This window comes from Cuculus canorus, chromosome Z (assembly GCF_017976375.1).
Source record: "Cuculus canorus isolate bCucCan1 chromosome Z, bCucCan1.pri, whole genome shotgun sequence".
Classification (NCBI taxonomy): Eukaryota; Metazoa; Chordata; class Aves; order Cuculiformes; family Cuculidae; genus Cuculus; species Cuculus canorus.
In genome coordinates this window covers 77,802,193-77,827,573 of record NC_071441.1, presented here as the reverse complement: position 1 = coordinate 77,827,573, position 25,381 = coordinate 77,802,193, and the positions used below count along the sequence as shown (strand labels likewise).

Genomic DNA, 25,381 nt, shown 5'->3' with positions numbered 1-25,381 from the left:
CTCTCTGGAAAGTTCGTTAGCTGTCAAGACTCTGGGAATAGAGGCTAGGTTTAGTGGTCTGGTGCGTGCTGAATGGCATTCCAGTTTGAAGGCAGACACCCTCTGAGGCCAAGACTTCGCCCTAAGGGTACGCTTGTAGATCCGTGTGGGTTGAATGTTGTGCTTAAAGCAGCTAGATTTGTGGTAGATTAGTTGAAGTGGACTGAGAGAGAAATACGGGAATGCAGCATTCTCCAGGCAGCAGAAAGACAGCTGGATGTCCATGCTGCATCCCGTAGTGTTGCTGATGAAATGGAATTAAGGCGGTTGGCGGGTAGGCAATAGTGGAACCGCTCCTCCAGGGGGAGGCTGCAGCAAGCACTGGCCCGGTGCTAGCACGCAGCAGTTGTCTGTCCTCTGGTCCTGTCCCTCTCGGTGTGCTGCCACAAATGGTCTGGTTCCTTCCTCAGCTGGGAAGCGGGGAATTAAGCTAATGGGCTGTGCTGGCTGCAGAGAAGGAGCGGAACTGCAAGGCGAAACTGACTTCTTTGTTGAAGTGGAGAGGAGTCACCCCGAGTGAGAATCTGCAGTTTTGGGATGCTAATGTGCAGTGATGATGGATTGCACATTTCCAGAGGTCTTGGTGTCCCGTCAAGTGGCAGCGCTTATCTCTAGTGCTGCTATGCACCTGATTGTGTTCTGGTTATAGACGTTTTATGGAAAGGCTGGCAGTGCCAGATACCGAGTGCCATCTCTAGTTTTCTTGACAGCTGCCAGCAAACAGCACCCAACCCTGACTGCCAGGAGCCATGTTTCTGTATTTCTGCTTGCCTTCCCTAACTCGCACTCCATCCTTCCAGCCTTCCTGCTGTAAAGAGGCTGGGAGCTTGTTGCCGGTGTGCAGTGTCACAGACGGTGGCCCCACGGAGTGGCTCTGGTGCTGCAAGCAGGCCTGAGTCCCATGGAGCGCAGTCCTCTGGCTGCCTTTCTGATGGAGTGTGTGGTGCGTCCACACTCGGCAGAGACACGTGGGCAGGGGTGTTGGTACAGCCTGGGTAGGGCTGCTTCTTGATGGGGGCCCTGATATGAACTCACACTTTGGTTTACTTTATAAGCTCTTCCTGGACATCACAGCCATGAGCACACTGCAAAGTGTGTGGATTAATGCATTAACATTGAAGAATGTGTGCTGGGCATACACACTGTCAGCTTTTCACCCATAACAGTTTAAGAGTGAAATATGTCCATTTCCTTTTGTTTTAATTGTCCTTTAAATGTGAAGACGCAGTTGAGGTTGAACAGTGCTGTGCCTCCAACAGCGCCCTGTCGAGCGGCCCCAGTAAAATGACCACATCCTGCTTCCTAGGGGGCTGCTCCACATTGGCATGGGCGGCCTTTCTTTCCTTCCCCGACACTCCAGGTTTTGGGGCTTGACAGAAGAAAGTCTTTCATCTCACCATAACAGCTCTTACTCCTTCAGCTGTTCCAGACATCCCTTTTTCCCAGACTTCGCTGTTAGTGATAACTTGCAATACTGCTACCAACTCTGCAGATCTGCCCTGGCTGCTCTGTGGCTGTTCAAGAGCACTGGAGCCATGAGGGAGAATATGAACATCAGCAGAAAGTCCATTCCTCCAAGCACAAAGATAAGATGGATGATTTTCTGTTTCTGAGCAGTTCAAGCTTGTCATTATTTAGGACTGAGAATTCTTATTCTGTCATTATTAGGCACGAGAAAATGGCTCATGATATTAGGATCTTCATGTGGATTATTGTGCATCCCCATTGTGTAGGAGCTTGTCACTTTTTCAGAAGGTGAGAATAAGTGAACCAAATCCTACACATTATTCCATGAAGACAATCTTTGCTATTGCATGCTTTTGAACACAGGGACAGACCTACGGTGGATTTTCCAGAACAGGGACCCCAGTCAAGGGTCCAGTTCCAGATGTTGATCCAGGTCTCTTGCTCCATGTCCTCAATTGGAATAGCAGAATAAAATTTAATGACTTGTCTTGTTCATTTTCCTAATATGCAGGAAGGAGAATGTTATTTATACTGTGAAGGGAAACTACAATCACTGCTAGAGCGGGAAAAAGCCATCCAAGGAATGTGATTTTCCTTCTAGGTACTGACTGATGGTACAAGATGCTCTGCTACTTCACTTGTGCCCGACTGGCAGGCATGCGTCCTCCCTCTGACTGGAACACTGGAAAGCTGGGTCCACGCCATCCAGATTTCTTTGGGGAGGTTCCAATAAAATCCATTTCTTTTTCAGCCCAAGGACCCCTTGATTCTGGCAGGAATCGTTATAGGGAATGATGAGTGTGAGATCCAGGCCCTGGAGGGAGTGTTGAAAAGGAAAGTGGAAAGGTCCTCAGTTGGATTTGTTTGGTCAGGGTGGGATTTAATTGCCAAGATGCTGTTTTGGTTTTCTTCTTAGGAACAATCGAGCAGCCTGTGAAAGGGAGCAGGGAACCTGATGGGTAATGTTTCCATTCCCTTAGTGCTGCTGCTGGGGTGGATGAGGTGTGCTGGTTGAGCTGGGCTGGCAGGAGTAAAGGGACAGGATCGTGTCAGTCATTCCTGGGACTCATAACTCTGCAATTTGGGAGATGTTATTTCTTTGGATACCAGAGCTCCTGTGACCATGTTCAGCTGGAATGACGTAGATGGAGACCACTCCATCCTTTCCAGCTTCCTTCCTTGTCTTTCTCCTTCCCCTTAACAACAAAATAAACCCCAGAGCTCCCCAGGCAGACGTCCCTCCATCTGGCATCAGGCTGTGCCTCTCACTTCTTTGTGACTCTCTTCAGCCCTGTTAGTGCGTCAGTGTCTGTGGGATAATCCCCTGGGCTCCCTGGCTGGAAAGATTCTCTTCCTGCAGCCTATGGCACCAGTTCATAGCTGCGGTAGGTGGGTGTGAGTGGTGCTGGCCACACTGTTTTGGCAGTGGTCAGGGTTCACGGCTTTGGCAGCAGGGTAGATTCCGAGGTGAGGTACCCGGCACCAGTAAGCGATGTTGCCTTCCTGCTATTAAAAGGTTTGGCACGTGCACCGCTTCTGCTGAGCTGCTTTAATTAATGTGGTTTTCTCCTTTTTTTTTAAAGCAAATGAAGAAACACCCGTGCCGACAGTGTGACAAATCCTTCAGCTCCTCCCACAGTTTGTGTCGCCACAATCGCATCAAGCACAAAGGCATCAGGAAGGTTTATACGTGCTCGTAAGTGCTGCCTTCGTTTATTTGGAAACAGAACGTAAACCCACAAATCACGTTGTTACTGAATTTGTTTTGTTGACTGTTTAAAAGCTGGTGTCCTGTTCATCCAGATGAATCTGGTATTTGGATACATGGACAGGGCACACTGTTGAGGCTGTCCTGCATGTGTAAAGCACAGCAACCATGGTGAACTTGGTTTGCAAACACACTGCCCACTCTTCAACCTGCAAAAGCCAGTGCTTGTGTAGTATCATGCATAGAACAGCGTGTGATGCCTGAAAATCCTTAGCAGTGTTGCAGTAGCTGCAGAGACAATACCTAAGTTAATAGCAAAATCCTTGTCGATCAGATGAAATACCTAATGCAAATGTTCTGTGGCATCCCTCTTGCCGTTTTGTGTGTGCACGAGTGCTGTAGGGCTGTTTGAAGTTCTGAGGAGGGAGCAGCAAGCTGTGTTCAGTCTCTGGCTGGGGTCTGACCAGTCCCTTCCCTGCCATAGCATCATCTCTGGCTCCATGGTGTGGAAACCTGAGGCTGCCATGCATCACATGGCATCCAGCCAAGTGCTTGGTGACCCTCTGTCTCCGTGCTCCGCAGCTGCTCTGACACAGCCCCAGCATCAGCTCTTTTCTCCTGTTTCTTGAGTTTGTACGGCATCCCACAGGAGCCAGCAGACCTGGACACTCTTTGTCTTGGTGTACAACAAAGGGCATGTGATGGGTTTTGTGTAGCGTTAGAGCAGGAGGCTCTGTTTTCATTCCAGATGTCTACAGTGCTGGGGTTTGTCTTTTTGTTAAATTGAGTTAAATGAAATGCCACTTGAAAATTTAAACCCATATGCAAGATACTCAGAGAGCATTTTCAGTGCACCTTCTCCCCTGCAGCCCTGGTCGGGCTGTCCCTCCCCCAGATACCTGTACGGTTTGCTCCAACACTGGAGCTCAGGAGACACATGCTTCCCAAAAGCACCTGGGAGGTTTGAAAGCACTGCAGCTGGATCTGGGAGGGGAGCAAAGCACAGGCTGGGAGCGACAAGGTTCTTCTGCTGGTTTGTTTGCGGTTGGACAGGGAGCCGAGAAGGGATTGCCAGTTCAAAGGAGATAAAGTGTTTGGATTTGAATGCAGACTTGAGTGCCATTGGAAGGGAGCGTTCATCCTGCCGGGACGGTAGCTGCTTTCCCTGGGAGATGTCAGTGCAGGAGAACCTGGGGGAGTGACCAACGGGCTGTGCAGCTTGGTGGTGTTTGCAGAGCTTCAAGAAACACACCCAGCTGCTTCCAGGCTTTATGTTCTGACTCACCCTTTGTACCACTGTGGCTGTTATTTGTCTTCAGAGAACTCCTCGGTTGCTCTGTGTGTAAATTGTGCAAACATTTCCAGTTTTATTCTGTAATTGTGCTCATTTTTCTATAATTCCCTGTGCAATTGATAGGAAAAACACTGTCACTGTCTTTAATAGATTGTACTCCAGTCTGGATTCATTTCCTAGTCTTGTTTGAGCATTAGGAACACCGTGGCTCTTGTGCCTGATGTCTGAGAATCCACACATCTGCTCTGTGTTTATGCAGGCACTGCCCAGACTCAAGACGTACTTTTACCAAGCGGCTGATGTTGGAGAAACACATCCAGCTGATGCATGGCATTAAAGACCCTGACGTGAAAGAAATGGCTGAATCCACCAACATGGAAGAAAGGGAAGTGAAAGAAGACACAAAGGTAATCACTTGAAGCCTCAGGTCACTGAGAGGAAGCATTTCTGTACGGAGAGGGTGGTCAAACCCTGGAAGAGGCTTCCTGGAGAGGCAGGTGGCGCCCCAGGGATGTCAGTGTTTGACAGGCATTTTGGCACTGCCCTTAACAACATTGTTTAACTTTTGGTCAGCCCTGAAGAGGTCTGGCAGCTGGACCAGAAGGTCCCTGTAGCTCCCTTCCAACTGAAAATGTCCTGTTCTGTTCTGTTCTGTTCTGTTCTATTCTATTCTATTCGATTCTATTCTATTTTATTCGATTCTATCCTTCTGTTGATGATGAGTCTTAGGAGGAAGGCAAAAAAAAGATGATAGCACTGTCCAGAGACTTGTTACATACAGAGATTAACACTTTTTAGGTGTTTTGGGCTGTGCATGATGAAGAATTTCACCTCTGACAGTGTGTCCAAAGCTGGCAGCAGCGACACAGAGATACCTGGTATCTAAAGTGCCATTGTCCTCTCCGTGGCTCACTCAGCCCAGCATATTGTCCTTTTATTGAAAATATGACAGCTACATACGGGGGTTTCATAAACATCTTGGAGCCATCTGAGCTACGCAGAACAGGGAGGGTTCTCGAGGAAGAGTCATTCCAGGACAATAACAACGATATTAAAAGTGATCAGTTTAATTAAATTTGTTTAAAAAATGGTGCAGTTATGCTGGCAAACATTCAGGTTTGTGCTGTGTATTAGATTTTGCAGCTCCAGCACAGCTGATGAAACAAGTTTTATGTGCAGTTTGAAGTAAGGAAACCCCTAGTTTTCCCAATAATACAGGACAGATTGGCTTGTATTATTTCAAATATTGTGTTTATGAAAGTTGTTCTGGAATCTCCCAAGGGAAAGGCTTTGAAATTTGCAAGTCACAGCCAGGTAAGAGAAGCACTGCATGCATACACTGACTTGATCTTCCATTTCTGGCTTTTGCAGGTTCCGAGTCCAAAGCGTAAGCTGGAGGAGCCTGTGCTGGAGTTCAGGCCACCGCGTGGGGCAATCACGCAGCCGCTGAAGAAGCTGAAGATAAATGTGTTTAAAGTTCATAAGTGCGCTGTTTGCGGCTTCACAACGGAAAATCTCCTCCAGTTCCACGAACACATTCCGCAGCATAAATCCGATGGCTCTTCTTACCAGTGCCGGGAGTGCGGACTCTGCTACACGTCGCATGTGTCTCTCTCCAGGCATCTCTTCATCGTACATAAGCTGAAGGAGCCTCAGCCAGTGTCGAAGCAGAATGGGGCCGGGGAGGACAACCAGCAGGAGAATAAGCCCAGCCATGAGGATGATTCGTCCGACAGTGCAGCCTCGGACAGGAGGTGCAAAGTGTGCGCCAAGACTTTCGAAACTGAAGCGGCCTTAAACACTCACATGCGAACACACGGCATGGCCTTCATTAAGTCAAAGCGAATGAGCTCTGCTGAGAAGTGATCGGAGCATCTGGGACGCAAAAACCTCTCCACATTGGAACACTAAGGACACTTTTGCTACAGGAAGCTCAAAGTATCGCAGTGTTCACAGTACTGTTCAGGCTGTTGCAATATATTCTGCATAACAGTGTCCCACTCACCTCATTGTCTGTGCCCTCACACCCGTGGAAGCAGTATTTGAGTTGAAAAGAGTTTGTACATATTTAAACTAATAACTTTTATACTCTTTGTTATGTGTTTGTATGGGTATCTAGTGGAAAAGCTGGGTTTTCCTGTTCCCTTTTTTTTTTTTTTTTCTAGTACGTTTCTTTAAAGCAGAGTTTGGAACGGTGAGGTGGTTCCTCCAGTTCTCCGGAACTGCTTCTTATTTGAACGCTTCCAAAGGAAAGTTCAGTTCATGGGAGCGCATCAGAAGGCAGCGGGGAGGGCAGATTTTAAATTTCAAGAACTTGTGCTTCTAAAAATCTAAGGGAGCTTTTAAACTTTCTCTTAAAAATATCTGTTTTAAAACAAAAAGGTCCCACTGCGCACGTAACGGGCAGTGGTGGTTTTAGGGGGCAGATCCAGCAGGGGCGCAGCCCCCAGTAGTAGAAGTACTTCAGTCGCACAACTCGCTGTGTCATAAAGTGACTTTTTAGGCCATCAGGTGCTCACGATCAAAGCTCAAACTGTTAAAAAGGGCTGAGTGCTCTGGATTTAACAAATATGATGTAATTAGAGGGGTAGGTTTATAACGATAATGGTTTTGTCATTGTAATTTATTAAACATTACCTAGAGCGAGTGCACAGCATTACGTATCTTCCTTTGTTCCTGGTTGCTGGAAGAGAAGAGCTGACCCTCGCTGCAGGGTTTGGTCCTGCCCAGCTCCATGCGCTCCTGCCAAACATCCTGGTGCTCAGCGTCAGCACCGGGCACCGTCAGAAGGCAGCTCAGCCTGTGCCAGTGCCCGGGCACACGTGCCACATCGGTTCGGAGTCCTCTAACGACACTGGTCACGCTTCCACACAGAACAACCCGGTACGCGCTGTCCCTTTCGGATAGAGTTCTCTGTGAGAGTTATATTTTTTGTTTCTTTTGCATTTTATACCTTGTATGTATCCCTAAAAAACAGATTTTGTACTTTTTTTTAAAGCCAGTTGTGTATATATCGATAGGTGCATGGTACTCGGTAGTGATTGTTTGGTTCCTTGAGTCTTGCTGCTGTCGGATGTTCCTACACACAGTGTCCATCACAACTGTATTAAACACATTTCATATGTAAATAAATGTGGAGCATTTTGCCCCTAAAGATTTGTGAGGTTCTGTTCTTTATCACAGTTTTATAAATGGAAGTGTTTGGAGAAATACGGATCCTTCCCAGCCACCTCTGTAAACCACATTCCTCACTCTGGAAGCGGCGGATGGATGTGTTAGCTCTGCTTTCTTTTGTCACCCTCATTTGTGATTTGGTTTGTTGGTAAATGCCGCTATCCCGTGTCTGTTACCGGCACACCAAGTGATCTCAAGATGCGTGTCACCCTAACGCATAGGGCTGGTGCCGCGGGATGCTCCTGCATGCTGGTGCTGGCCGCCACTGCCCTTCCTGCCTCTGAACACTCATTTGTCGCTCTGCCTTGTAGGCTGTACTACAGATGGGTTCTCACAATGTGGAATGGTGCTTTGTATGCAGTGAACAGACAGTAAAAGGTAAATTTTCATGGCCACCATTAATACTTTGGTTTATTTTCCCTTTTTGCTGTCTGGCATCCTGCCCTCCCCAGGGATAACATGGGGGCTGCGCACCTCACCTTACCTCCAGAAGTAGGTAATTGATGTGTCTAATTACACATAGAATCACGGAATTGGTTGGCAAGGCCCTCTCAGCTCATCCAGTCCAACAGGCAGCCCAACTCCACTGTGCCTAAACCTGTCCCCAAGCAGCACGTCCACATGATTTTTTAACCCCTCCAGGGATGGGGACTCCACCCTTGCCCTGGGCAGCCTCTGCCAGGGCTTCACCACCCTGTCAGTGAAGGAATTTTTCCCACTATGCAATCTAAACCTACCCTGGTTTGAGGCCATTTCTCCTCGTCCTGTCACTTGTTACTTGGGGATTAAATGAACGCACATCTTTCCGGCGCATGGCCCCTTTTCCAGCCCACAAATACTTGCCCTCATTGTTGATGGGGTTACTGGGCAGGATGCGCGCATGCACTGCCCACCCCAGCTGCCTCCATGGCACCCTGGTGTTAGCGGGGCTGGTCTAACCCACTCAAGAGGTGCTCAGCCCCAGCACAGCCAGCCCAGATGGGCACAGCAGAAACTGAGCCTGGGCAACCACAGTCACTGTGCTTCACGCTTGTCCTTTTGTGTTTCTGCAGCGCGCTTACAGGCGCACAGCTTGACCTGCATAAGGTGTGCACAGCTCTGAACCTCTGGGCATCCGCAGAGAATTCAGCACGGTGGGTCTGTTTGGTTTTAAAAAGGTTTTTATATAAACCTGACCTTTTCATTCTGTTAATACCACCTTTCTCGGCACAGCCAGCACACTGCAGCTGCCAGGCTGATAATGGGACACAGAAAAACCTATTTCCTTTTAAAACCTTTCTCAAACATTAGGGCAATTCAGGAGTCAGTTCTTTGTATTTGAATTTCAGATTACTGCTAAAAGGTTACCTGTCCAGGCTGCCAGAAGGATGAGGGGCGGGGAATGGAGGGAGAAATAAAATGAGTACAGAACGCGGCAAACGGAGCAGGCACAAGCACACCCGACCTACATCCCTGGGCTCTGCAGCCAGAGGAGGATGCAGAAGGAACACGAAGAAGCTATTGGCAGCACTGAATCCTGGCAGATCCTGACACATGCAGACCCCCATCTCCACCAGAACTGTCCCCCAGGATGGCTGCTGCCAGCCAGGGTGGGAGCAGAGCTGCCTGTGGCAGCACTGAGCCCTCCCCTGCTGCTGCAGGCTCTTTGAAAAGTCCTGGCAATGCAAGGGTTCAGAAAAGGCCCAGAATCACCTGGAAATGAACTGAGTCACCACAGTTTTCTTCCCTAACCCCCTGGTTTCTACTTTGAAGGAAAAATGTATCTGGAGCAGTAATGTGACTATCAGTGGAATAATCCGAGTGCTGCACCCCTCACAGTCATGTCCTCTAACACGATTTGGCAGAAGCCTTCATCCACTTTGCTCTTTCATAGCCTCAAATCCTGCTGGTTTGCATTAATGACTCTAATATGATGGTGGGGTTATGGAAGCGCTACATTAGGAGCATTGCTCTCTCCGAGTCTGCTCGGCTAGTGCAGCCCCGGCTCCTTGTGCCAGATTGATAAGAAAGGGCAAGCACAGCAATATTTCCTGGGTGAAGCGGCTGCCACTTTCTCGGTTAAAATGCAGAGTGAATGCAATCAGGCTGTAATTGGAGGAGCTGTTGTCTCCAAATACTGCTTGGTCATTACATTTGCATAGCATCGCTGTTAGCAGAATGAGCAGAGCCCTTTATAGGCACAGAGACATTGAGCAGCACCAGCACCGCTCCAGACACTTTACCTCACCAAGACGCTTCTCTCACATGGGGCGCTCCACTCAGTAACATCAAGCACTTTCCGAACGCTCATAAAAGTCAGGGCACAAGCATCGACGAGGAAATTCATCTCTACTGAACTCAGTGACCAGGGGCCAGATCAGCTTATACGTGCTGTGAGTAAGGTTTTCAAGTGCCAGCGCCATATAATTGTAATGTGTATGTGTATATATAATTATAAGTGCCATATAATTCCATTTTTGTTATCCTAGGCAGTGTTTTGGCCTCAGTTTTTCAGTGCAGGTGAAGCCAACAGCAAGGTAGCAGAGCACTGTTATCGGGCAGCTTGGCTCCTGCGACACTGCTGATCCTCCCAGGTAAGAGAAGAGAGACAGTGAGAAAGTCATAAGAGGTTCAAGGCAGGGAGGTGACAAGCAATTAAAAGCTGCAGACACACTTTGGGAAAGAAAAAACAAACCTGTCCAGAAATTAAAACACACTAGGAAGGCACAGAAGTGATGCAACCGTAGCTCCCTAAAGAAATCATCACCCACCCCTGAGCTTTCCAACACTGCACAGTGGTGGCTCTGACAACAGAGCCCTACCTCAGTCTGGGAGCAGAGAGAGGTTTCAGAGATGCTCCTCCTCATAGCCCCACCACACCCGAGGGAGTTGGTGAGAGCTCCATGAGAGCTCCCAGCCCCTTCCACATGTAAATTCTCTTAAGCCAGGCCAGGAAGGCAGTAATGTAAGGCAGTAAGAATGCTGGGAGCATTTCAGATCATTCTGGATTCAAGCTAAGCAGGTTTTATGCAAAAGCCATAGCAGTTTTCACAGGAAAAAGAAACAAAACATCCTCTAAGCCATCTGTGTTCTCCCTCCCTCAGCAAAACGCGAAACCAAGCGCTTTACACACATTGTTAGTTCACCATTCTTGAATGAGGATTAAATATTTCTTTTTGTTAGAATTTTTGAAAACCTTTGTACCTTCCCCTAATTTAGTGGAAACTTTTTATCACCTTTTTATCACAACCATGCAAAGAGAAATTCTGGTTGAAAACTGTGCCTACAAAGTGATCCTCGCCTGCTACCAAGGCAGATAACAAAATTCCCCAGAGAAGGCAGGGACAGAAGCCACAGGTGCTCCAAAAGAGTGGTCTCCAAACTGGGGTGTGCGCATCCACAGGGGGTCAGGAAGGAAATAGGTTTAGTACCATTAAAAATGACATTAAATGACATGCAAATGACTGGTGTCTCAGCGACTGACAAAAAACCCTCTCGAAACAACAGGACATAGGGCAGGAAAGCATGTTAGTAACCCCAGACACGAAGGCTACGTGACCCCAGCGACAGGTCACTCCCAAAGTGCTGCCTGCTAAGCACCCAGTGTTAGGAACCCGACTGGAATTGCGAAGGCAAGGCATACAGTGTGACCTGAGACTGCTTGGGCTGTGGCCTGACAGAACCAGCTGAAACTCCTTCAGAACTTGCTTCCAAAAGGAAGAGTGCGCACCCAGGACCATATTCCACTGCAGGAGTTTTGCACCCAGAAGAAACTGCCGTCCAGCACAGCAGTAGGTACCATGTGTGTGGAAATGAGAAGCCTGAAGCACCACAGATAATGAAGCCATATGGAACCCACACAAGCGGAGGAAAGAGGTATTTGAGACTCCCTACCAGCTGCCGCAGGATAGCTGTGGGCACTGCTGTGTCAGTCAGAACCGGGGTTTTTCATGCAGGAGGAGGCAACTGAACCAGGGTTAGAGTCGCAGCAGGCTGTCTGTCTTGGCCCATACTGTCAGCTTGGCTTCGTGGCTCAGAGAACAGAACAATGTTCGGAGGTTGCTTTGCCTGAGAAACTGAAGAGGCGGACACCGGCTACAGTGTGGAGTCCCTTGCAGCTTTGCTCAAGTGCATGATCCTGGGGGGACACGCAGAGTAACTGGATCTGCAGAGAGAGACACATGGTCCTGCATGGTTCCTCTGGCAACAAACTGGAGGTAATGGGAGGAGGAATTGGGATCATGATCCTGTTTATGGACGTGGCAAAGGCAAATTGAGCTGAGGAACAGTAGTGTCTACTGTGTGCACACGGGCAGTACTGCTTCCAAAGCAAAGGGCTCAAAGGAGATGTGTTCAGTTAAAACCTCTGTTGATATTCCTTCCTCAGTCCTTTTCCCCTGAAATACATCCCTTCTCCAACACATCTTTTCCCTCTCAAGGCTATTGCTTGGCAGGCAGAGCAGAAGCCTCTTTCAGAGCAAAGGCAGCTGCTTGCTGCTTGCTTGAACTCAGCTCCAGCTGCTCACAGGGCCAGCGCAGTACACCAAGCACGAATCCGGAAGACAGGGTTGCATTGGTGTAAGGGCACCCCATTGCTTTCGGCCAGCACTGTGCACATTGCTGGCTGCTCTTGCAGCCTGCTGAGCCACAGGAGCGAGAAGCAGAATAGTTCCCAGTGTTTAGAAAAAGGGAGTACTTGAAGGGGAGATCAGTCACTGCATTTCTCTGTGCTTCACTCTGAGTGGCTGCAAACGGACTTTGTGGGCTTTCTCTATTAACCTACATTTTTCAGCCCAGGCGCAAGGTGCTTGTCCTTTGCCCATGAGCAATCCCTTTGAACACAAAGAGCTGCAATTCAAATATTATACCTAGAGCTGGCACTAACGCCTGGGTGTTTGCAAAGGGCAAATCAGCCGGAATGTCAAGAGCTACATTTTTTCTGTGTACTAAAAAATTAGCATAATTTTTGAGCTGCAGACCTCCAAAAGATCTGCTGTACAAATATTGAAGTCAAACACCCAGAGTACGGGAAGGTTTCAAAATACATGTAACCTTTAATAATCTAAATCATCCAGACAGCAAAATAACAGAAGTGTGGGTGATTCCTAGCACTGGTGGAAAGGGAAGAAAAGCACGTTCCTAACATATTTCCCTTGACTTACCATGAACATTGGATGAGTAGAAGCGTTTTCTGGGCTTTGGAAATCTAATCAATAGCAAACTGATTGGCAAAGATACTCAGTCTCAGAATTTGGTGTGGGTTTGTGCCATGGACAAGCATATTGCACCTCCCTGAAAACAAAACTACACAGCTTCAGTCCCCCTGTGTCTCAGCACAAAGTTCCCTTCTTGCTTTCTGACTTGCCCATGCAGTAGCTCTGCTGTCTCTCTCTGCTTGTTACAGAACTAGATTCCATCATCTGATCTTTCACTTATAACTCCTCCATTGGGAATGACTGCAAGGAACTGTCCTAACGCTGTCCAGGCTTTGTCATTTGCTCTCCCTCAGACACTGCCCTTTCCCTAGTAAATGGGAAAGTAATACTCATTCTGCCATCACAGCCACTTCCCTTCGTTCCATGTGCTGCAGCAGCACAACTCTAGACCAGGATGCACATTCACCCATTTTGTTTCAGCTGCTCATTTTGTGGCTTCTTCGTTACAGCGCAGCCGCACTGAGCTACACGTGCAGGGTGCACAACAGCATCCTAAGTCTTCCCCTCTCCTTTACACCCATGAGATCCTGCCACAGCTCCAGGAGGGGCACGATTCACTGGTGGCTGCAGCAGCCCCCAGAGAGCCCCACGGCTGATAGCCTTACCTCCTTGCGCCTGTCCTGTCCGTGTCTTGCACCACAGCATCTGAGGATTGCAGAGCGTGTTGGCAGCCGGAGCGCGAGGTCACTATCCTGTATCACCGTACCGTTCAGCACTCAAACCAGGAAATCCACTCTGAAACAGTTCCATGGAGTGGGATATCATTAACCAGCCCAAAGCACTTCAAACACCACTACCAGTGTAGAATAACTTTGCAAACAGGGTGAGAAACTTGCTTAGAATAATGGATAACAGGAACATACTTATATAACATATTTACTGTTCAGTGTAAACATAGAATTAAATGCAAAGCGAGGTTTAAACTTATTCTACTGTAGTAGGGATTTGGGGGTGGAACACAGTATTTTGGAGCAAAAACTGTTTTGTTGTGGGTTTTCATATTAAGGCAAACAAGATATTTTGCATTCATACAAGGAATTATTTTGGCAGCTAAGGTGAGATGTACATCTAGGACCCCAAGAAAAACATAGAGATTTCATTCCATGGTAAAGCAAATTTAACAAATATTTAATTCTCAGATTAATAGTAATTGCCTGTGAGTTACTGGTTTAAACCCAGTTCTTTTACCCCAGTGTAAATCAGCAGTGTGGTTTTGAGATTGACTCCAGGTACAGTTATTTCGGGTGCAAATGAGACTTTGGCCTTTTTTTGCTTGTAAGGCATAATTTTCTGGGAGAGAAATGTAATTAGACAATGAGTAGCTTATGTGCTCTATATTTTAATTAGTAGTTTTGTGATCGTCGCTTCGCAGGGAAATGCATTCATGGGAGACTCAGGCACTGAAAAGCAGGATTTCGCTGGCGCTGCAAAGGTTCGCAGCTCATAAATAGGCGTGGGTTCTAAATCATCATCTCAGCACTCATCTAACAACACGACAGCAATTGACGGTTTATTCATCAAGATGAGATGCATTTGAAACAGAAGAACATGTGAGACACTCGATTCTTTTAAGAGAATCTGCAATCAGCCACTCTGAGAGGAGCAAGTAGGAAACCAAAAGCCTGAGTTACTTCCCTGACGCAGTAAGAGCTCTCACGTGGCTCCACGGCAGAAGGTGACCAGCAGATCTGAACTCATCCCTAAAGCATCACTGAACTGCCTGTATTGCTCCTTTGCTCTGCCTAACACGGACACCTCTGTAAGCCTGGCAAAAGGACTCCATACATTATAGAAGGAGCAGGAAAAGCATGCAGCTCCAGGCTTTGTGGATGCCAGTCACCAGCAAGAGACTGGGCAGCGTAAGTTTCCCTTACACTGATTCTAATTGCAGATTGTTCTGTCCCAGTCACCATCTTTAATCTTTATTTTGTCATTTCTTTTAAACTGACAAGCAGATTTGTACACAAAGGACAAAACCTCTAGTTCTTCAAAAACCTGTCTGAGCAGCATGGTATGAAAACCTGCTCCTAGGGAGCTGCAGAAACTTCCACACAATTGTCTCTTTTGGGGATTTAAGGGATACCAGAGAAAAAAACCTAACCTGAAGTAAAGTAAATTAGAGGAACTCTCCTGGCAGCGCTGAAAGAACAATCAGGTGGAACATCAAGGACGTTGCCAAGATCAGGACTAGCTTGTGTCCTCAGAGCTTTCTTCCTGCTGTCCATTTGCCATTCCTGTCCCTTTGTGATGCCGTGACACACTCCTCTGCAATCTAACACCAGTCCAGCCTCTGTTGGTCACTGTTTTCCTGCTGTTTGCTAACAGCAAGTCTCGAGCAGCTTCTGGCAAACCGGAATCTCCTTTCCAACACTCCCTCACACAAACAATTTGCTTCCACTTATCTTAGCAGCATTTCCCTGTGCTCTGAGTCCCTTTGTTGTCATTCCTCATTCTCAGGAGCTAATCCTCATTGTTTGGTCCGTTTCACTCCCAGGAAATCAGCAAGCTCTGGGCATTGCACATATCTGGCTGTTTTTTTCTCATGTTCACAGAATCATTCAAAGGCAGAACTGGAATTGATGTCAAACAATCCTCTGGTCAGCCCATGGGAAGGTAACTTGGTCTGGTTGTGGAGACAGGCAAGGAACTGGATTTGGGTGAAAATGCCATTTGAAACACTCCCCTCTTCATCATCCCAATGCTTTATCTGGAAGCATTTTCACATGGATCAGCTGAAAATTTGGTTGACTGCACAGTCACTTGGTTCAAAGAGCACAACAATGGGAAAAACTCCTTTGCCTGGCACTCCTGCTAAAGGGAGCATCCAGGAATCCCCCAAACCAAGCCCAGCTCTCTCACCACTGCCTGCAAGCTCAGACTTTACAAATGCCAGTTCTTGTGGGATGAAGGCGAAGGGAAGGCTGTGATTGTGCAAACCCCATGCTGCAGGCTGCTGTGAGCCGAGTTCCGACCAGCAGCCACGCTTGCGGAGCGGACCAGGCTGCTGCCACGGGGCAGCACAGCTTTTCCTTGATGGGGTTCTCCTCCCAGGGCCAGTGACAAGGCCCTGAGCGGAGCTGAGGTGCAAGGTGGCTGCTGGAACGGGACGATCCGCGTCCTTCCATCGCCAGCGAGGCAAATGCTGTCCTGGCTCCCAGAGCTTGGGATCCCGTCCCAGGGGCTGCGGCTGCTCCCAGAGCTTGGGACCCCGTCCCAGGGGCTGTGCCCGCCCTGGCACCAGGCTGAGGGCTCTCACCGCCAAGACGCCCCCAACCCTCTCAGCCGCCTCACGGCAGCCCGCCAAAACGCTGGCCCCGCCCCTCCATCTCCTGGGCCCGCCCCTCCATCTCCTGGGCCCGCCCCTCCCTCCTTGTCCACGCCTATCTTTCCTCCCGCCCCGCCCCGTCCAGCCCCGCCAATCAGCTGCGCACACGCCATGCCGGCGCAGACTAGGGCTGCCCGCAGCAGCTGCCTGATCCAAACGCCCTCGCTCAGCAGGATGGGACCAATGCTGTGTCGCTGCGCGGATTAGTATGGCTCATTCCACCTTATTGTGGTCTCTCAGCGCCCACCAGTAGTCCCTGAGGACAGAGAATTGGACTGGCACCACCGTGAGCCTCAGACGAGGGGGCTTCTCGACCAGGACCCCACGGGCGCGATGCATGCTGGGAATTGTAGTCCGCACCGCCCCCAGCCGCACAGCGCGTGGGCGGGACAGCGGCGGAGGGGGACTACAAGTCCCGGGGAGCAGCGCGGTGGCCCCTGGCCGGCAGCCGGAGCTGCGGCGGTTCCAGCGGCTCTGTGGCCCGCTGCCGCTCCCCCGGCGGCGCCATGGACCTGTTCGGGGACCTGCGGCGCATGAACAAGCGGCAGGTGGGCTTCGGCACGGGCTCCATGTTGCGTGAGCGGGAGGCGGGGGAGCCCTCCGGCTCTCTCTGTCCGACTTCAGGGAACCGTGGGACTTGTTGGGTTTGAGGGACCCCGGAGCCCGTGCGGTTCCAGGGGCAGGGACACCTCCCCCTGGATCAGGGGGCTCAGTGCCCCATCCAACCTGGCCTTGAACACCTCCAGGGATGGGGCAGCCACCACTGCTCTGGGCAACCTGGCCCAGGACCTCCCCACCCTCCCAGGAGAACATTTCTCCCCAAGATCTTGTCGCAGTCTTCCCCGTTCCAATTTAAAGCCCTCCCTGCACTCCCCGGTCAAGAGCCCCTCCCTGGCTTTGCTGAGGCCCCTTTCTGTATTGGAAGCTGCTCTAACGTCTCCTCAGAGCTGAACAGCCCAGACTCTCTCAGCCTGTGCTCGTATGGGAGGTGCTCCAGCCCTCGCATCATCCTTGTAGCCTCCTCTGGACTCACTCCAACAGATCCACGTCCATCCTGTGCTGAGTTCATTGATTTGATCTTGTTTAAATATCTGTTTAATAAAAGTTACTCCCGATTTTGAAGCTTGGCCACTGCCAAGTGAAGCAGGAGAAAGGAAAAAGCTGGCTGCCAGCAGAGTGCAGAGAGTGTGTCCCTGCTGTAACAGCTGGTGGAGCAGTAGGGTCTTGGGGCAGAAAGTTAGCCAAACTCGTAAGACTTTCCAGATTCCTGACAATGGCATAAAGGGAAGTTTTATCATCTCTCTTTTACCCTCACCGCTCCTCTGTTTACACAAAAATGTTCCATTATATTACTTCTTTCTGTTTATTTGAAATACCGAGGAGCTCTGGTAGGAGCAAAGGGTGTGTGACTGAAGTAGATTAATTATTTCCAGAGAGCTTCCTGTATTTTGGAAGTCTTTGCTCGTGCTGTCACTAGCCTCGAGTGCCAACACATGGAGTATCACATGGGCACAGTAAGCTGGGACTGAGGCAGTGGGTTAAAACACTCTGCTGCGGGGTGGTTGGATGGGTATTTATGGTTGGATTGCCGATGTGGAAGACTGTTCTCTGAGCCTGCTGCTGCAATATGATGCTCACACAGAAGTCCATGTGCCTAGACTGCGATTAGTGCTGCAAATGGGTTGGAATTCTACATTGTGTTTTCTAGTATAACATGGTAATGTTTAAACCCAATTTTCTTGTTCCATATAGCTGTATTACCAAGTCTTAAACTTTGCTATGATAGTGTCATCTGCTCTGATGATATGGAAAGGGCTGATCGTCGTGACGGGAAGCGAAAGCCCCATTGTCGTGGTACTCAGGCAAGTTGCCTTTTTTTGTTAAAGTCCAAATACTTTGCTGTCCTTTGTCTCCTCCCCTTCCCCCTTGGATAGGTTTGGAGTTTGAAGTCTCACCTGCTTAAAGAGATGCCCAAACACTTTGTTAGTAATGCTAACAAACTCTTTCTGTTGTTTTCGTTTGCAGTGGCAGCATGGAACCAGCTTTTCACAGGGGAGACCTGCTGTTCTTAACCAACTTCCACAATGACCCGATCAGAGCTGGTGAAATAGTTGTTTTTAAAGTCGAAGGCAGAGACATTCCAATAGTTCACAGAGTAATCAAAATACATGAAAAGTAATGCAGCTTGGCATTTTTCTTCTTTCTAAATACCGTTTCCTCCACCGTGGTTGTCAGTTCCATTTTGATTTGGTAGTGTTTGATGAAAAAGGCAGGTGAGGATGTGCTGTAAGGTAAAATTTGTCTCTAGGGTGCCATTGCTGCTGTCCCAAGGCTGTGGCGCACTTACCAAGACCCTGATCCCTGTTCATCCGTAATGCTGCTCAGGTGTGCAGTCCAGAAACGCGAGCCGTGCCCACTGTTTGGCCAGCAGTGGTGCTGTGTGAGGGAGCAGAGTCCGCTCCAGTCCTGACTACTGTCACACTGGGGTTTGGGTAGGAGAAAGCTCCGTCAGAGAGCAGATCCCTGAAGGAAGGGGAAGGCTCAGGATCAGAGCTGTCAATGAAATCTGACCAGTACATGATCTTTGTTCACTTAAGTTTTCCAGAGAACAGAAGTTTGACTCAATGAAAGACAAGATTCTTTCTCTTTGTGTCTGTTAGTTGCAGTGCTGGCAACAGTTCACGCTGAAAAGCGGCAGGTCGATGACTGTTGTTTATTGTTGCTTGTGCCTGATAGGATAAACAGTTCCTTCTCAAACAACAGAGAGGGAGTTCTGTTTTTAATTCCACTTAGCAAAAAGCTGACCTGGAAGTGCCAAGCATTGGCCCTTTGCTCCTCAGGCGGTCCTGGCTGTGAGCTGAAAGTGTTCAGCTTTAAGTAATACCTAATTTTCAACACATTTTTGAAACAAATATGGATATCCAAGAATTACCTCTTTTTCTTTCTTAATACTTAATTTGTCTTCATAAAACCTCCTTGTTTCTCCTTCATTGCTTGCAGTTAGCAGCTTCTTGAGCAGAATCATTCGGGAGACTGCAACCTTAATAACTTTATTTAAATGGGAGTGTTGAACCGAAGTCTTGCATCCATCACCTGCACGTATGCACAATGCCTGAAAGGGAGCGAACTGGGACAGGCTTTCCAGCAGCAGCATTTAAATTATACCACATTCAAAATGTAGCTTGTGATACTTCGTTCATTAGAAATAGCAGGGAAAGGTGGCGATATGGGCGTGTTCAGTGTTTTAAACCTTTATTACTACAAAAAGACTGAGCCTCCTGTGTGCCCAGGAGAGGTCAGGTTGTCAGCTCCATCTCCAACGGAGCAGCCTGACTTTGTCTCTCTAAAGCTTTATTTTGGCATAAATGATTGCTACGAGCAAATGAGTGCATGGAACTTGAAAGAGGATTGCCTAAAGTGTTCTTAAGGGAAGATTTTCAGGGTCTGCCTCATCTGAAATTTGTGGTTCTACTTTGGTTAAATTAATGATGGTTCTGAACAGGCGATGTCCCTTCCACATCTGTTGTGTAATTGCTGACATCAAATGGCAATCTCAGAGTGTTTTAAAAAGCCCTTATGTTTAAAATCTGCAGACTGAGTAGTCTGTAACATTAATGATTTAATGGTGTTTGTTAAACACACGAGATGAGCAGGGCTGGAGGTAAACAGTGTTATCTAATCTTGTAGCACTTGTGCTGTGTCGCTGTTAATTGAGGTTTGTAAATGAAGTGGTGTTTAGTGTCTCACCGCATTGCCTTCCAGAGAAAACGGGGACATCAAATTTCTGACGAAAGGTGACAATAACGAAGTTGATGATAGAGGCTTGTACAAAGAAGGTCAGAACTGGTTAGAGAAGAAGGATGTTGTTGGGAGAGCAAGAGGGTAAGTAAAGCAAAACATCTGCGTCCTTTGTACTAATATAGGAACTGTGGCATTTAAATCGGTTCCACATTTGCTACAAACTAGGTCTGGCGTGGTAGGTCTTAATTTCATAGATAAGAGTAATTAAAAAACTGTTTTATCTGGAGAAGTTGCTTTCTGTAGTGCTCTCACCAACGGGAGAAGGGGAAATGAGGTTTTTGAACAAGCAGCATCTTTAACAGATAATTCACCAGTAAATACAAAAGTAACCAACTTATCATTGTATTTGCTAGAAAATTATTTCCACATTCTCCTGGAACTTAATTGCAAGGTTTGATCTTTTGATGTTGGCCTCTTCCTAGCTGAGATGAAAACCCTTAAGGTTTTTCTCAAATACCTTTTACCTACAGACAAAGTAAATCATTTTGCATTCAGCTCTGCGTTGAAACAATTGTTTTACACTGCTCCTGTTTGGAATGCTTTTGGCAAGGCATTGTGTGGGCTGGGAGAGGCTTTGTGATGCCATGGCAAGCTTGAGGCTATGTCCCATAGACCAGGATCCATGTCGCGAGCCAAACCAGGCGGGAAGCAGGGCTGCTTGTTCCGTGCTATACACGTGTCTGTTTTCTTGCCCGGTTAAAGTGTTCCATAAGCCGTCATAAATAAAGGGGTAACTTGCATAACAGCACAAGATGCTTCTCTGCAGGGATATTTATTTGCTTGATTTTTTAGACTCTGCCTTCAAGTTAAATAAAAGGAAACAGAGCAGGTGCCCCTCTAAGTCTTGAGTACTGGTCTGCAAGGTTAAATGCTCATTTAAAATGCTTTCCATGCCAGTTTGAAACCCTTTTGGTGTTAGATTGTACAGCTTTTATGGCTGCAGAATGACAGGAGCCCCTGGAAAGCATGTTCCCAGGGCTGTAGACTGCTAGGCTTTTGTGGGAACCCCTCATCACAACGATATTCACTTTGCCATCCCTGGGACCCATGTGGTTTTAGTGCTGTTAATAATACCCAGCAGGATGAAGCATGGGAGGAGAGGGAAACATGAGAGCTCTTCCTCCCAAATTGTCCTTAAGTACAAATGATCTCTAAAGCTCTTGCTCTCTTATCAGATTTTTTTTTTCTCTGAAATCTGTTATCGAAAATGTTCAAGACTATGTAACACTGAAACGTGTATTTGAGGATTAACTTTGCATTCATCTCATGTCCGTTCCAGGTTTTTGCCGTATGTTGGCATGGTGACTATCATAATGAATGACTACCCCAAATTTAAGGTATGTGTACAGAGATTTGCATATTTGAATTTCAGACTGTCAAACAGCAAGTGAAGGTGGCAGGAGTCTTGTCTGCAAGGATACCTGCTAGTGCATCTGTTTCTGGGGTTTGGTATGTGATGTAAAGTGAGCTGGTTCCTCGCTCATTGTAGCTCATCTGTTATCGGGTAGAACTGAGCATTTCTTGTCATTTGAAAACGTCAGTCCAGGGACCTGGGCAGGCTGGAGAGGTGGAGCTGTGAGAGCCTTGTGAGGGTCAACAAGGTCAAGGTCCTGTGCCTGGGTCAGGGCAATCTACACTTTCAATCCAGGCTGGGGGATGATGTGAGAGCAGCCATGAGGAGAAGGACTTGGGGTGCTAGCGTAGGAGAAGCTCAGCAGGAGCCGGCAACGTGTGCTCGGCAGCCCAAAAACCAACCGTGTCCTGGGCTGTGTCTAAAGCAGTGGGACCAGCAGGGAGGGGATTCTGCCCCTCTGCTCTGGTGAGACCCCACCTGGAGCCTTGTGTCCAATTCTGGAATTCCCAGTGTAAGAAGGATATGGAACTATGGGCACGAGTCCAGAGGAGGCCGTGGAGATGATCCAGGGGCTAGAGCACCTCCCATACAAGGCCAGGCTGAGAGAGTTGCTGTTCAGCCTGGAGAAGAGAAGGCTGTGGGGAGACCTTAGAGCAGCTTCCAGTAGGGAAAGGGGCTCCAGGAAAGCTGGGGAGGGACTTTTTACCAGAGCATGGAGTGATAGGATGAGGGAGGAATGGCTTTAAATTGGAAAGGGGAAGATTTAGATTAGACATTATGAGGAAGTTCTTCACGATGAGGGTGGTGAGGCCCTGGCCCAAGTTGCCCAGATCAGCGGTGGCTGCCCTGTCCCTGGAAGTGTTCAAGGCCAGGTTGGATGGGGCTTGGAGCCCCTGATCCAGTGGGAGGTGTCCCTGCTCGTGGCAGGGGTTTGGAACTGGATGATCTTTAAGGTTCCTTCAGACCCAAACCATTCCATGATTCTATGATTTAACTCATAGGAATTCCATAAATTGAGTGTGTGGAGTTGTGGTTCTTCCTTATGATAGATACAATCCCATTCAAATGCTGCTGTAATTCTCTGGGAGCACAGCTCTGTGTGCTCATCTGGCAGGCGCAGCGTCGGAGAGGGCACGCTAGGAACAGTTCATCGTTTCAGAGCTGCTATGAAGGGAAATTCTAATCAGTCTGTATTCTCTTTCCTTTTGCAGTACGCTCTTCTGGCAGTGATGGGAGCATATGTGCTGCTGAAACGTGAATCCTAGCAACAAGGAGTCACTTTTCCAGGAGAAAAGTGCGAAGTTAAATGTACAGGGGAAAAACCTAATATATTTCTGTATGCATTTACAGAACCGTGCAAGCTTTTGTCTGGTCTAAATAAACCGTACAGCTAATAAGTGAGGCTTTGGCTGTTGATTGGTTCTGCGATAGCACATTTACTGTCGCAGATAGAAGCTGCTCTCAGTTGGCCTTCTGTTTGTTTGGAAGACACCATCACGTGCTCAAGCTGCTCATGCGCTCCTCGACATGCCATGTTGCTTTTCTAAGTTTCTTTCTCCCTCCTGTTTGCTCATTGTTTTGGTTTGGGTATTCTTAATCTGCCAGCGTCCTCTCTTTCCACAGCGTGCGGGTGGTTTGTGGTGGTACTAGTAAGGACACGGCACAGGGGTTAGAGCAGGTAGCAAGGTGTTGGAGTTCAGCCAGGTAATGCCTGAAGAAGGTCGCATAGAGATGGTCTGCCGAAAACGGACACAAAAGGGTCTCAGACTGAGAAATGGAAACTTGGAGCTTTTTGGAACTTGCTTCTTTCTGGCGTGGGGACAAAAAGCTGATTTCCAGAGGCCTGATTTTTAGGGATACCGTATGTTTGTAGGACTCGGGCTGTTAACCGTTCTGCCTTTATGTTCCTAGCTATGAAACAACCCAGCAGAAAGATTCTGGAGGGCTTCATTTTAAGCTCCTTAATGAACAGCAGAGCAGAGCACCTGGGCAATACGGCCAGTGAGGGTAAGACATGGTTCATGTAGGTTTAGAGACTATTGTTCTCCTCTGTCGTATCATACCTGAGTGCTCTTAACATAACATTGATTTCCCACTTTAAAACTTTCCCATCAGCTGTCTTGGATGAAATTCTGGATTTTTCTCTTCTTGGCTTCAAAAGTCAGCGTTGTACCTTCAACAGAGAAGACCTTGTTTTTCGGGCTTGCTTTATTTTGTAGCTTTGATAAGGAACAGCGTGATGCTTTCTTCCCATGGAGTTTTGTCTCTTCTGAACTCCCCTGCCTCCCTGTACCATTATACAGTAATGGCACCATTCTGTTGTGACTGGGAGGACTGAGGGGCAGACAACTGCTGAATTTTTCCAACTAATATTACTTCTTTTGTGTCCTACTACACAGTTTTCACGACATGCTGTATTATAAAAATTACTTATTTTGTGCCAAATTGTGTACAAATAAAATTGGTTGTAATAAATGGCATGTCAGAATAATTTAGGTATCCTTAATGCAGCCTTCCCAGAAGTGTGCCACCCTGGTTAAGAAAATAATTCAATTTTTGGAGACAGTCTGTGTGCAGGAAGATCAATTTTTTTTTTTCCCCCCCAGTATTGCTGAAACTGGAATTTATTGCACATACCCCCAACACAACCAGCTCCAACTTGGAGAGCAGCGTTCTAGATGTGACTCAAACGATGGATTGACACATTAATATGGGGATGTGTTGAGGATTAATAAAATGGCACCAGGATAACATCTATATACTAAATGCACTAAAACATGGTAGAGCTGTTCTTAAGTAGGATGATGGGCTGCTTATACTTCGGGACTGAGGAATCTCATAATCGTTTCTAAATACTTCTCATGGCATTTCTGTGGATCACTGGGAGCCGTACCTTCTCGGTGAGAAGCTGCATGAGCCTGCTGCCCAGTGGCTGCTCCGCGGGTCGGTTGGGTTGGATGCCTGGGGTGCTTAGAGATCATTCGCAAACGACTGGGCTGGGTTGCACATGAGTCTGTTCTTGACTTTCACTCCCACAATTGTCTGAGCTACTTTAAGACAACATTTCCATTTCTGATGCTCTAGTTAATTAGTGCTGCTCATTAATGTCCTTAGTGTCACAGCTGTGGAGGGGAGGGGTGCCAGGGGTTTTGTCTAGACTCTCGGTTTCTGGTATAACCCTTCCCTCTGCTAGGTAACAGCGCAGAAACTTTGGTTCCTTAGGCTGATGAGCAATGATAAATGAGCTTCGATGGCGAAATGCGTACCAGGAGAATGTTTTCTTTCTGCTGTGAGTAAATTGCACTGTGCAATGCTTGAATGATTTAATGTCTTCTAAATAGAATTAGTGTTTGCAGCAGAGAGAATGCCGTTTGCTGTCTGATATATTCGGTAGCTGCGTGTTACCAGCTTTGCTGCTAGGCTTCCCCAGGACAAGCTAGAAGGTGGATCAGCTCCGGGTGCAGAGATCGGAGGGTGCTCCTGCTGACAGCCTGGTCACCTCTCTCTTTGTGTGAGCTCTCATCTTCAGGGGAGCCCACACAGCGTGTGAACCTGGGAAGAAGCTGGCAGCTCCCTGCTGGGTTTGTAAGCTGAACAGGTTCAGCAAAGCACGTGGGGGAAAGAAACCAGGAGCGGGATGAGGGCAAAGGAGGAGAACAGGTTCGGCCTTCAGGGCGAGGGCAGGAGCTGGTTCCCATCTCCGTGAACACACAAGTGTCCCCCTGCAGCCTGGGGCACAGTTTCTTATGGGCTGAGGTACGCACGGGCGCTGGCAATGTGTGCTTGCAGCCCAGAAACCACCCGTGTCCCGGGCTGCATCCAAAGCTGTGGGACCAGCAGGGACGGAGGGAATTCTGCCCCTCTGCTCTGCTCTGCGACACCCACCTGCAGTCCTGTGTCTGGTTCTGGGGTCCTCAGCACACAAAGGACGTGGAGCTGGTGGAGCAAGGCCAGAGGAGGCCACAGAGATGATGCCAGTGCTGGAGAACCTCCAGCACTGGCATGTGTGAGGACAGGCTCGTGT

At 48.1% G+C, this 25,381-nt stretch overlaps 2 protein-coding genes across 10 annotated transcripts in view; both read left to right on the top strand.

Annotated features, from left to right (window-relative positions):
* Positions 1–7,668, top strand: part of ZNF532 (zinc finger protein 532) — a 36,808-nt gene extending 29,140 nt beyond the window's left edge. For all 9 annotated transcript variants that reach the window (XM_054053997.1, XM_054054001.1, XM_054054000.1 and 6 more), the window contains 3 exons: positions 3,090–3,202; positions 4,768–4,915; positions 5,880–7,668. In XM_054053997.1, the coding sequence (XP_053909972.1) occupies positions 3,090–3,202; positions 4,768–4,915; positions 5,880–6,374 (756 nt within the window). In that variant the 3' untranslated portion in view covers positions 6,375–7,668. The remainder of the gene's footprint in view (positions 1–3,089; positions 3,203–4,767; positions 4,916–5,879) is intronic.
* An 8,927-nt stretch (positions 7,669–16,595) lies between these two features.
* On the top strand, positions 16,596–23,868 carry SEC11C (SEC11 homolog C, signal peptidase complex subunit). Its single transcript, XM_054055002.1, has 6 exons — positions 16,596–16,750; positions 17,955–18,064; positions 18,228–18,377; positions 19,965–20,084; positions 21,283–21,340; positions 22,569–23,868. The coding sequence occupies exons 1-6, from the start codon at positions 16,709–16,711 to the stop codon at positions 22,620–22,622; spliced, it is 534 nt and encodes a 177-aa protein (XP_053910977.1). The 5' UTR covers positions 16,596–16,708; the 3' UTR covers positions 22,623–23,868.
* The last annotated feature ends 1,513 nt before the right edge of the window (positions 23,869–25,381 follow it).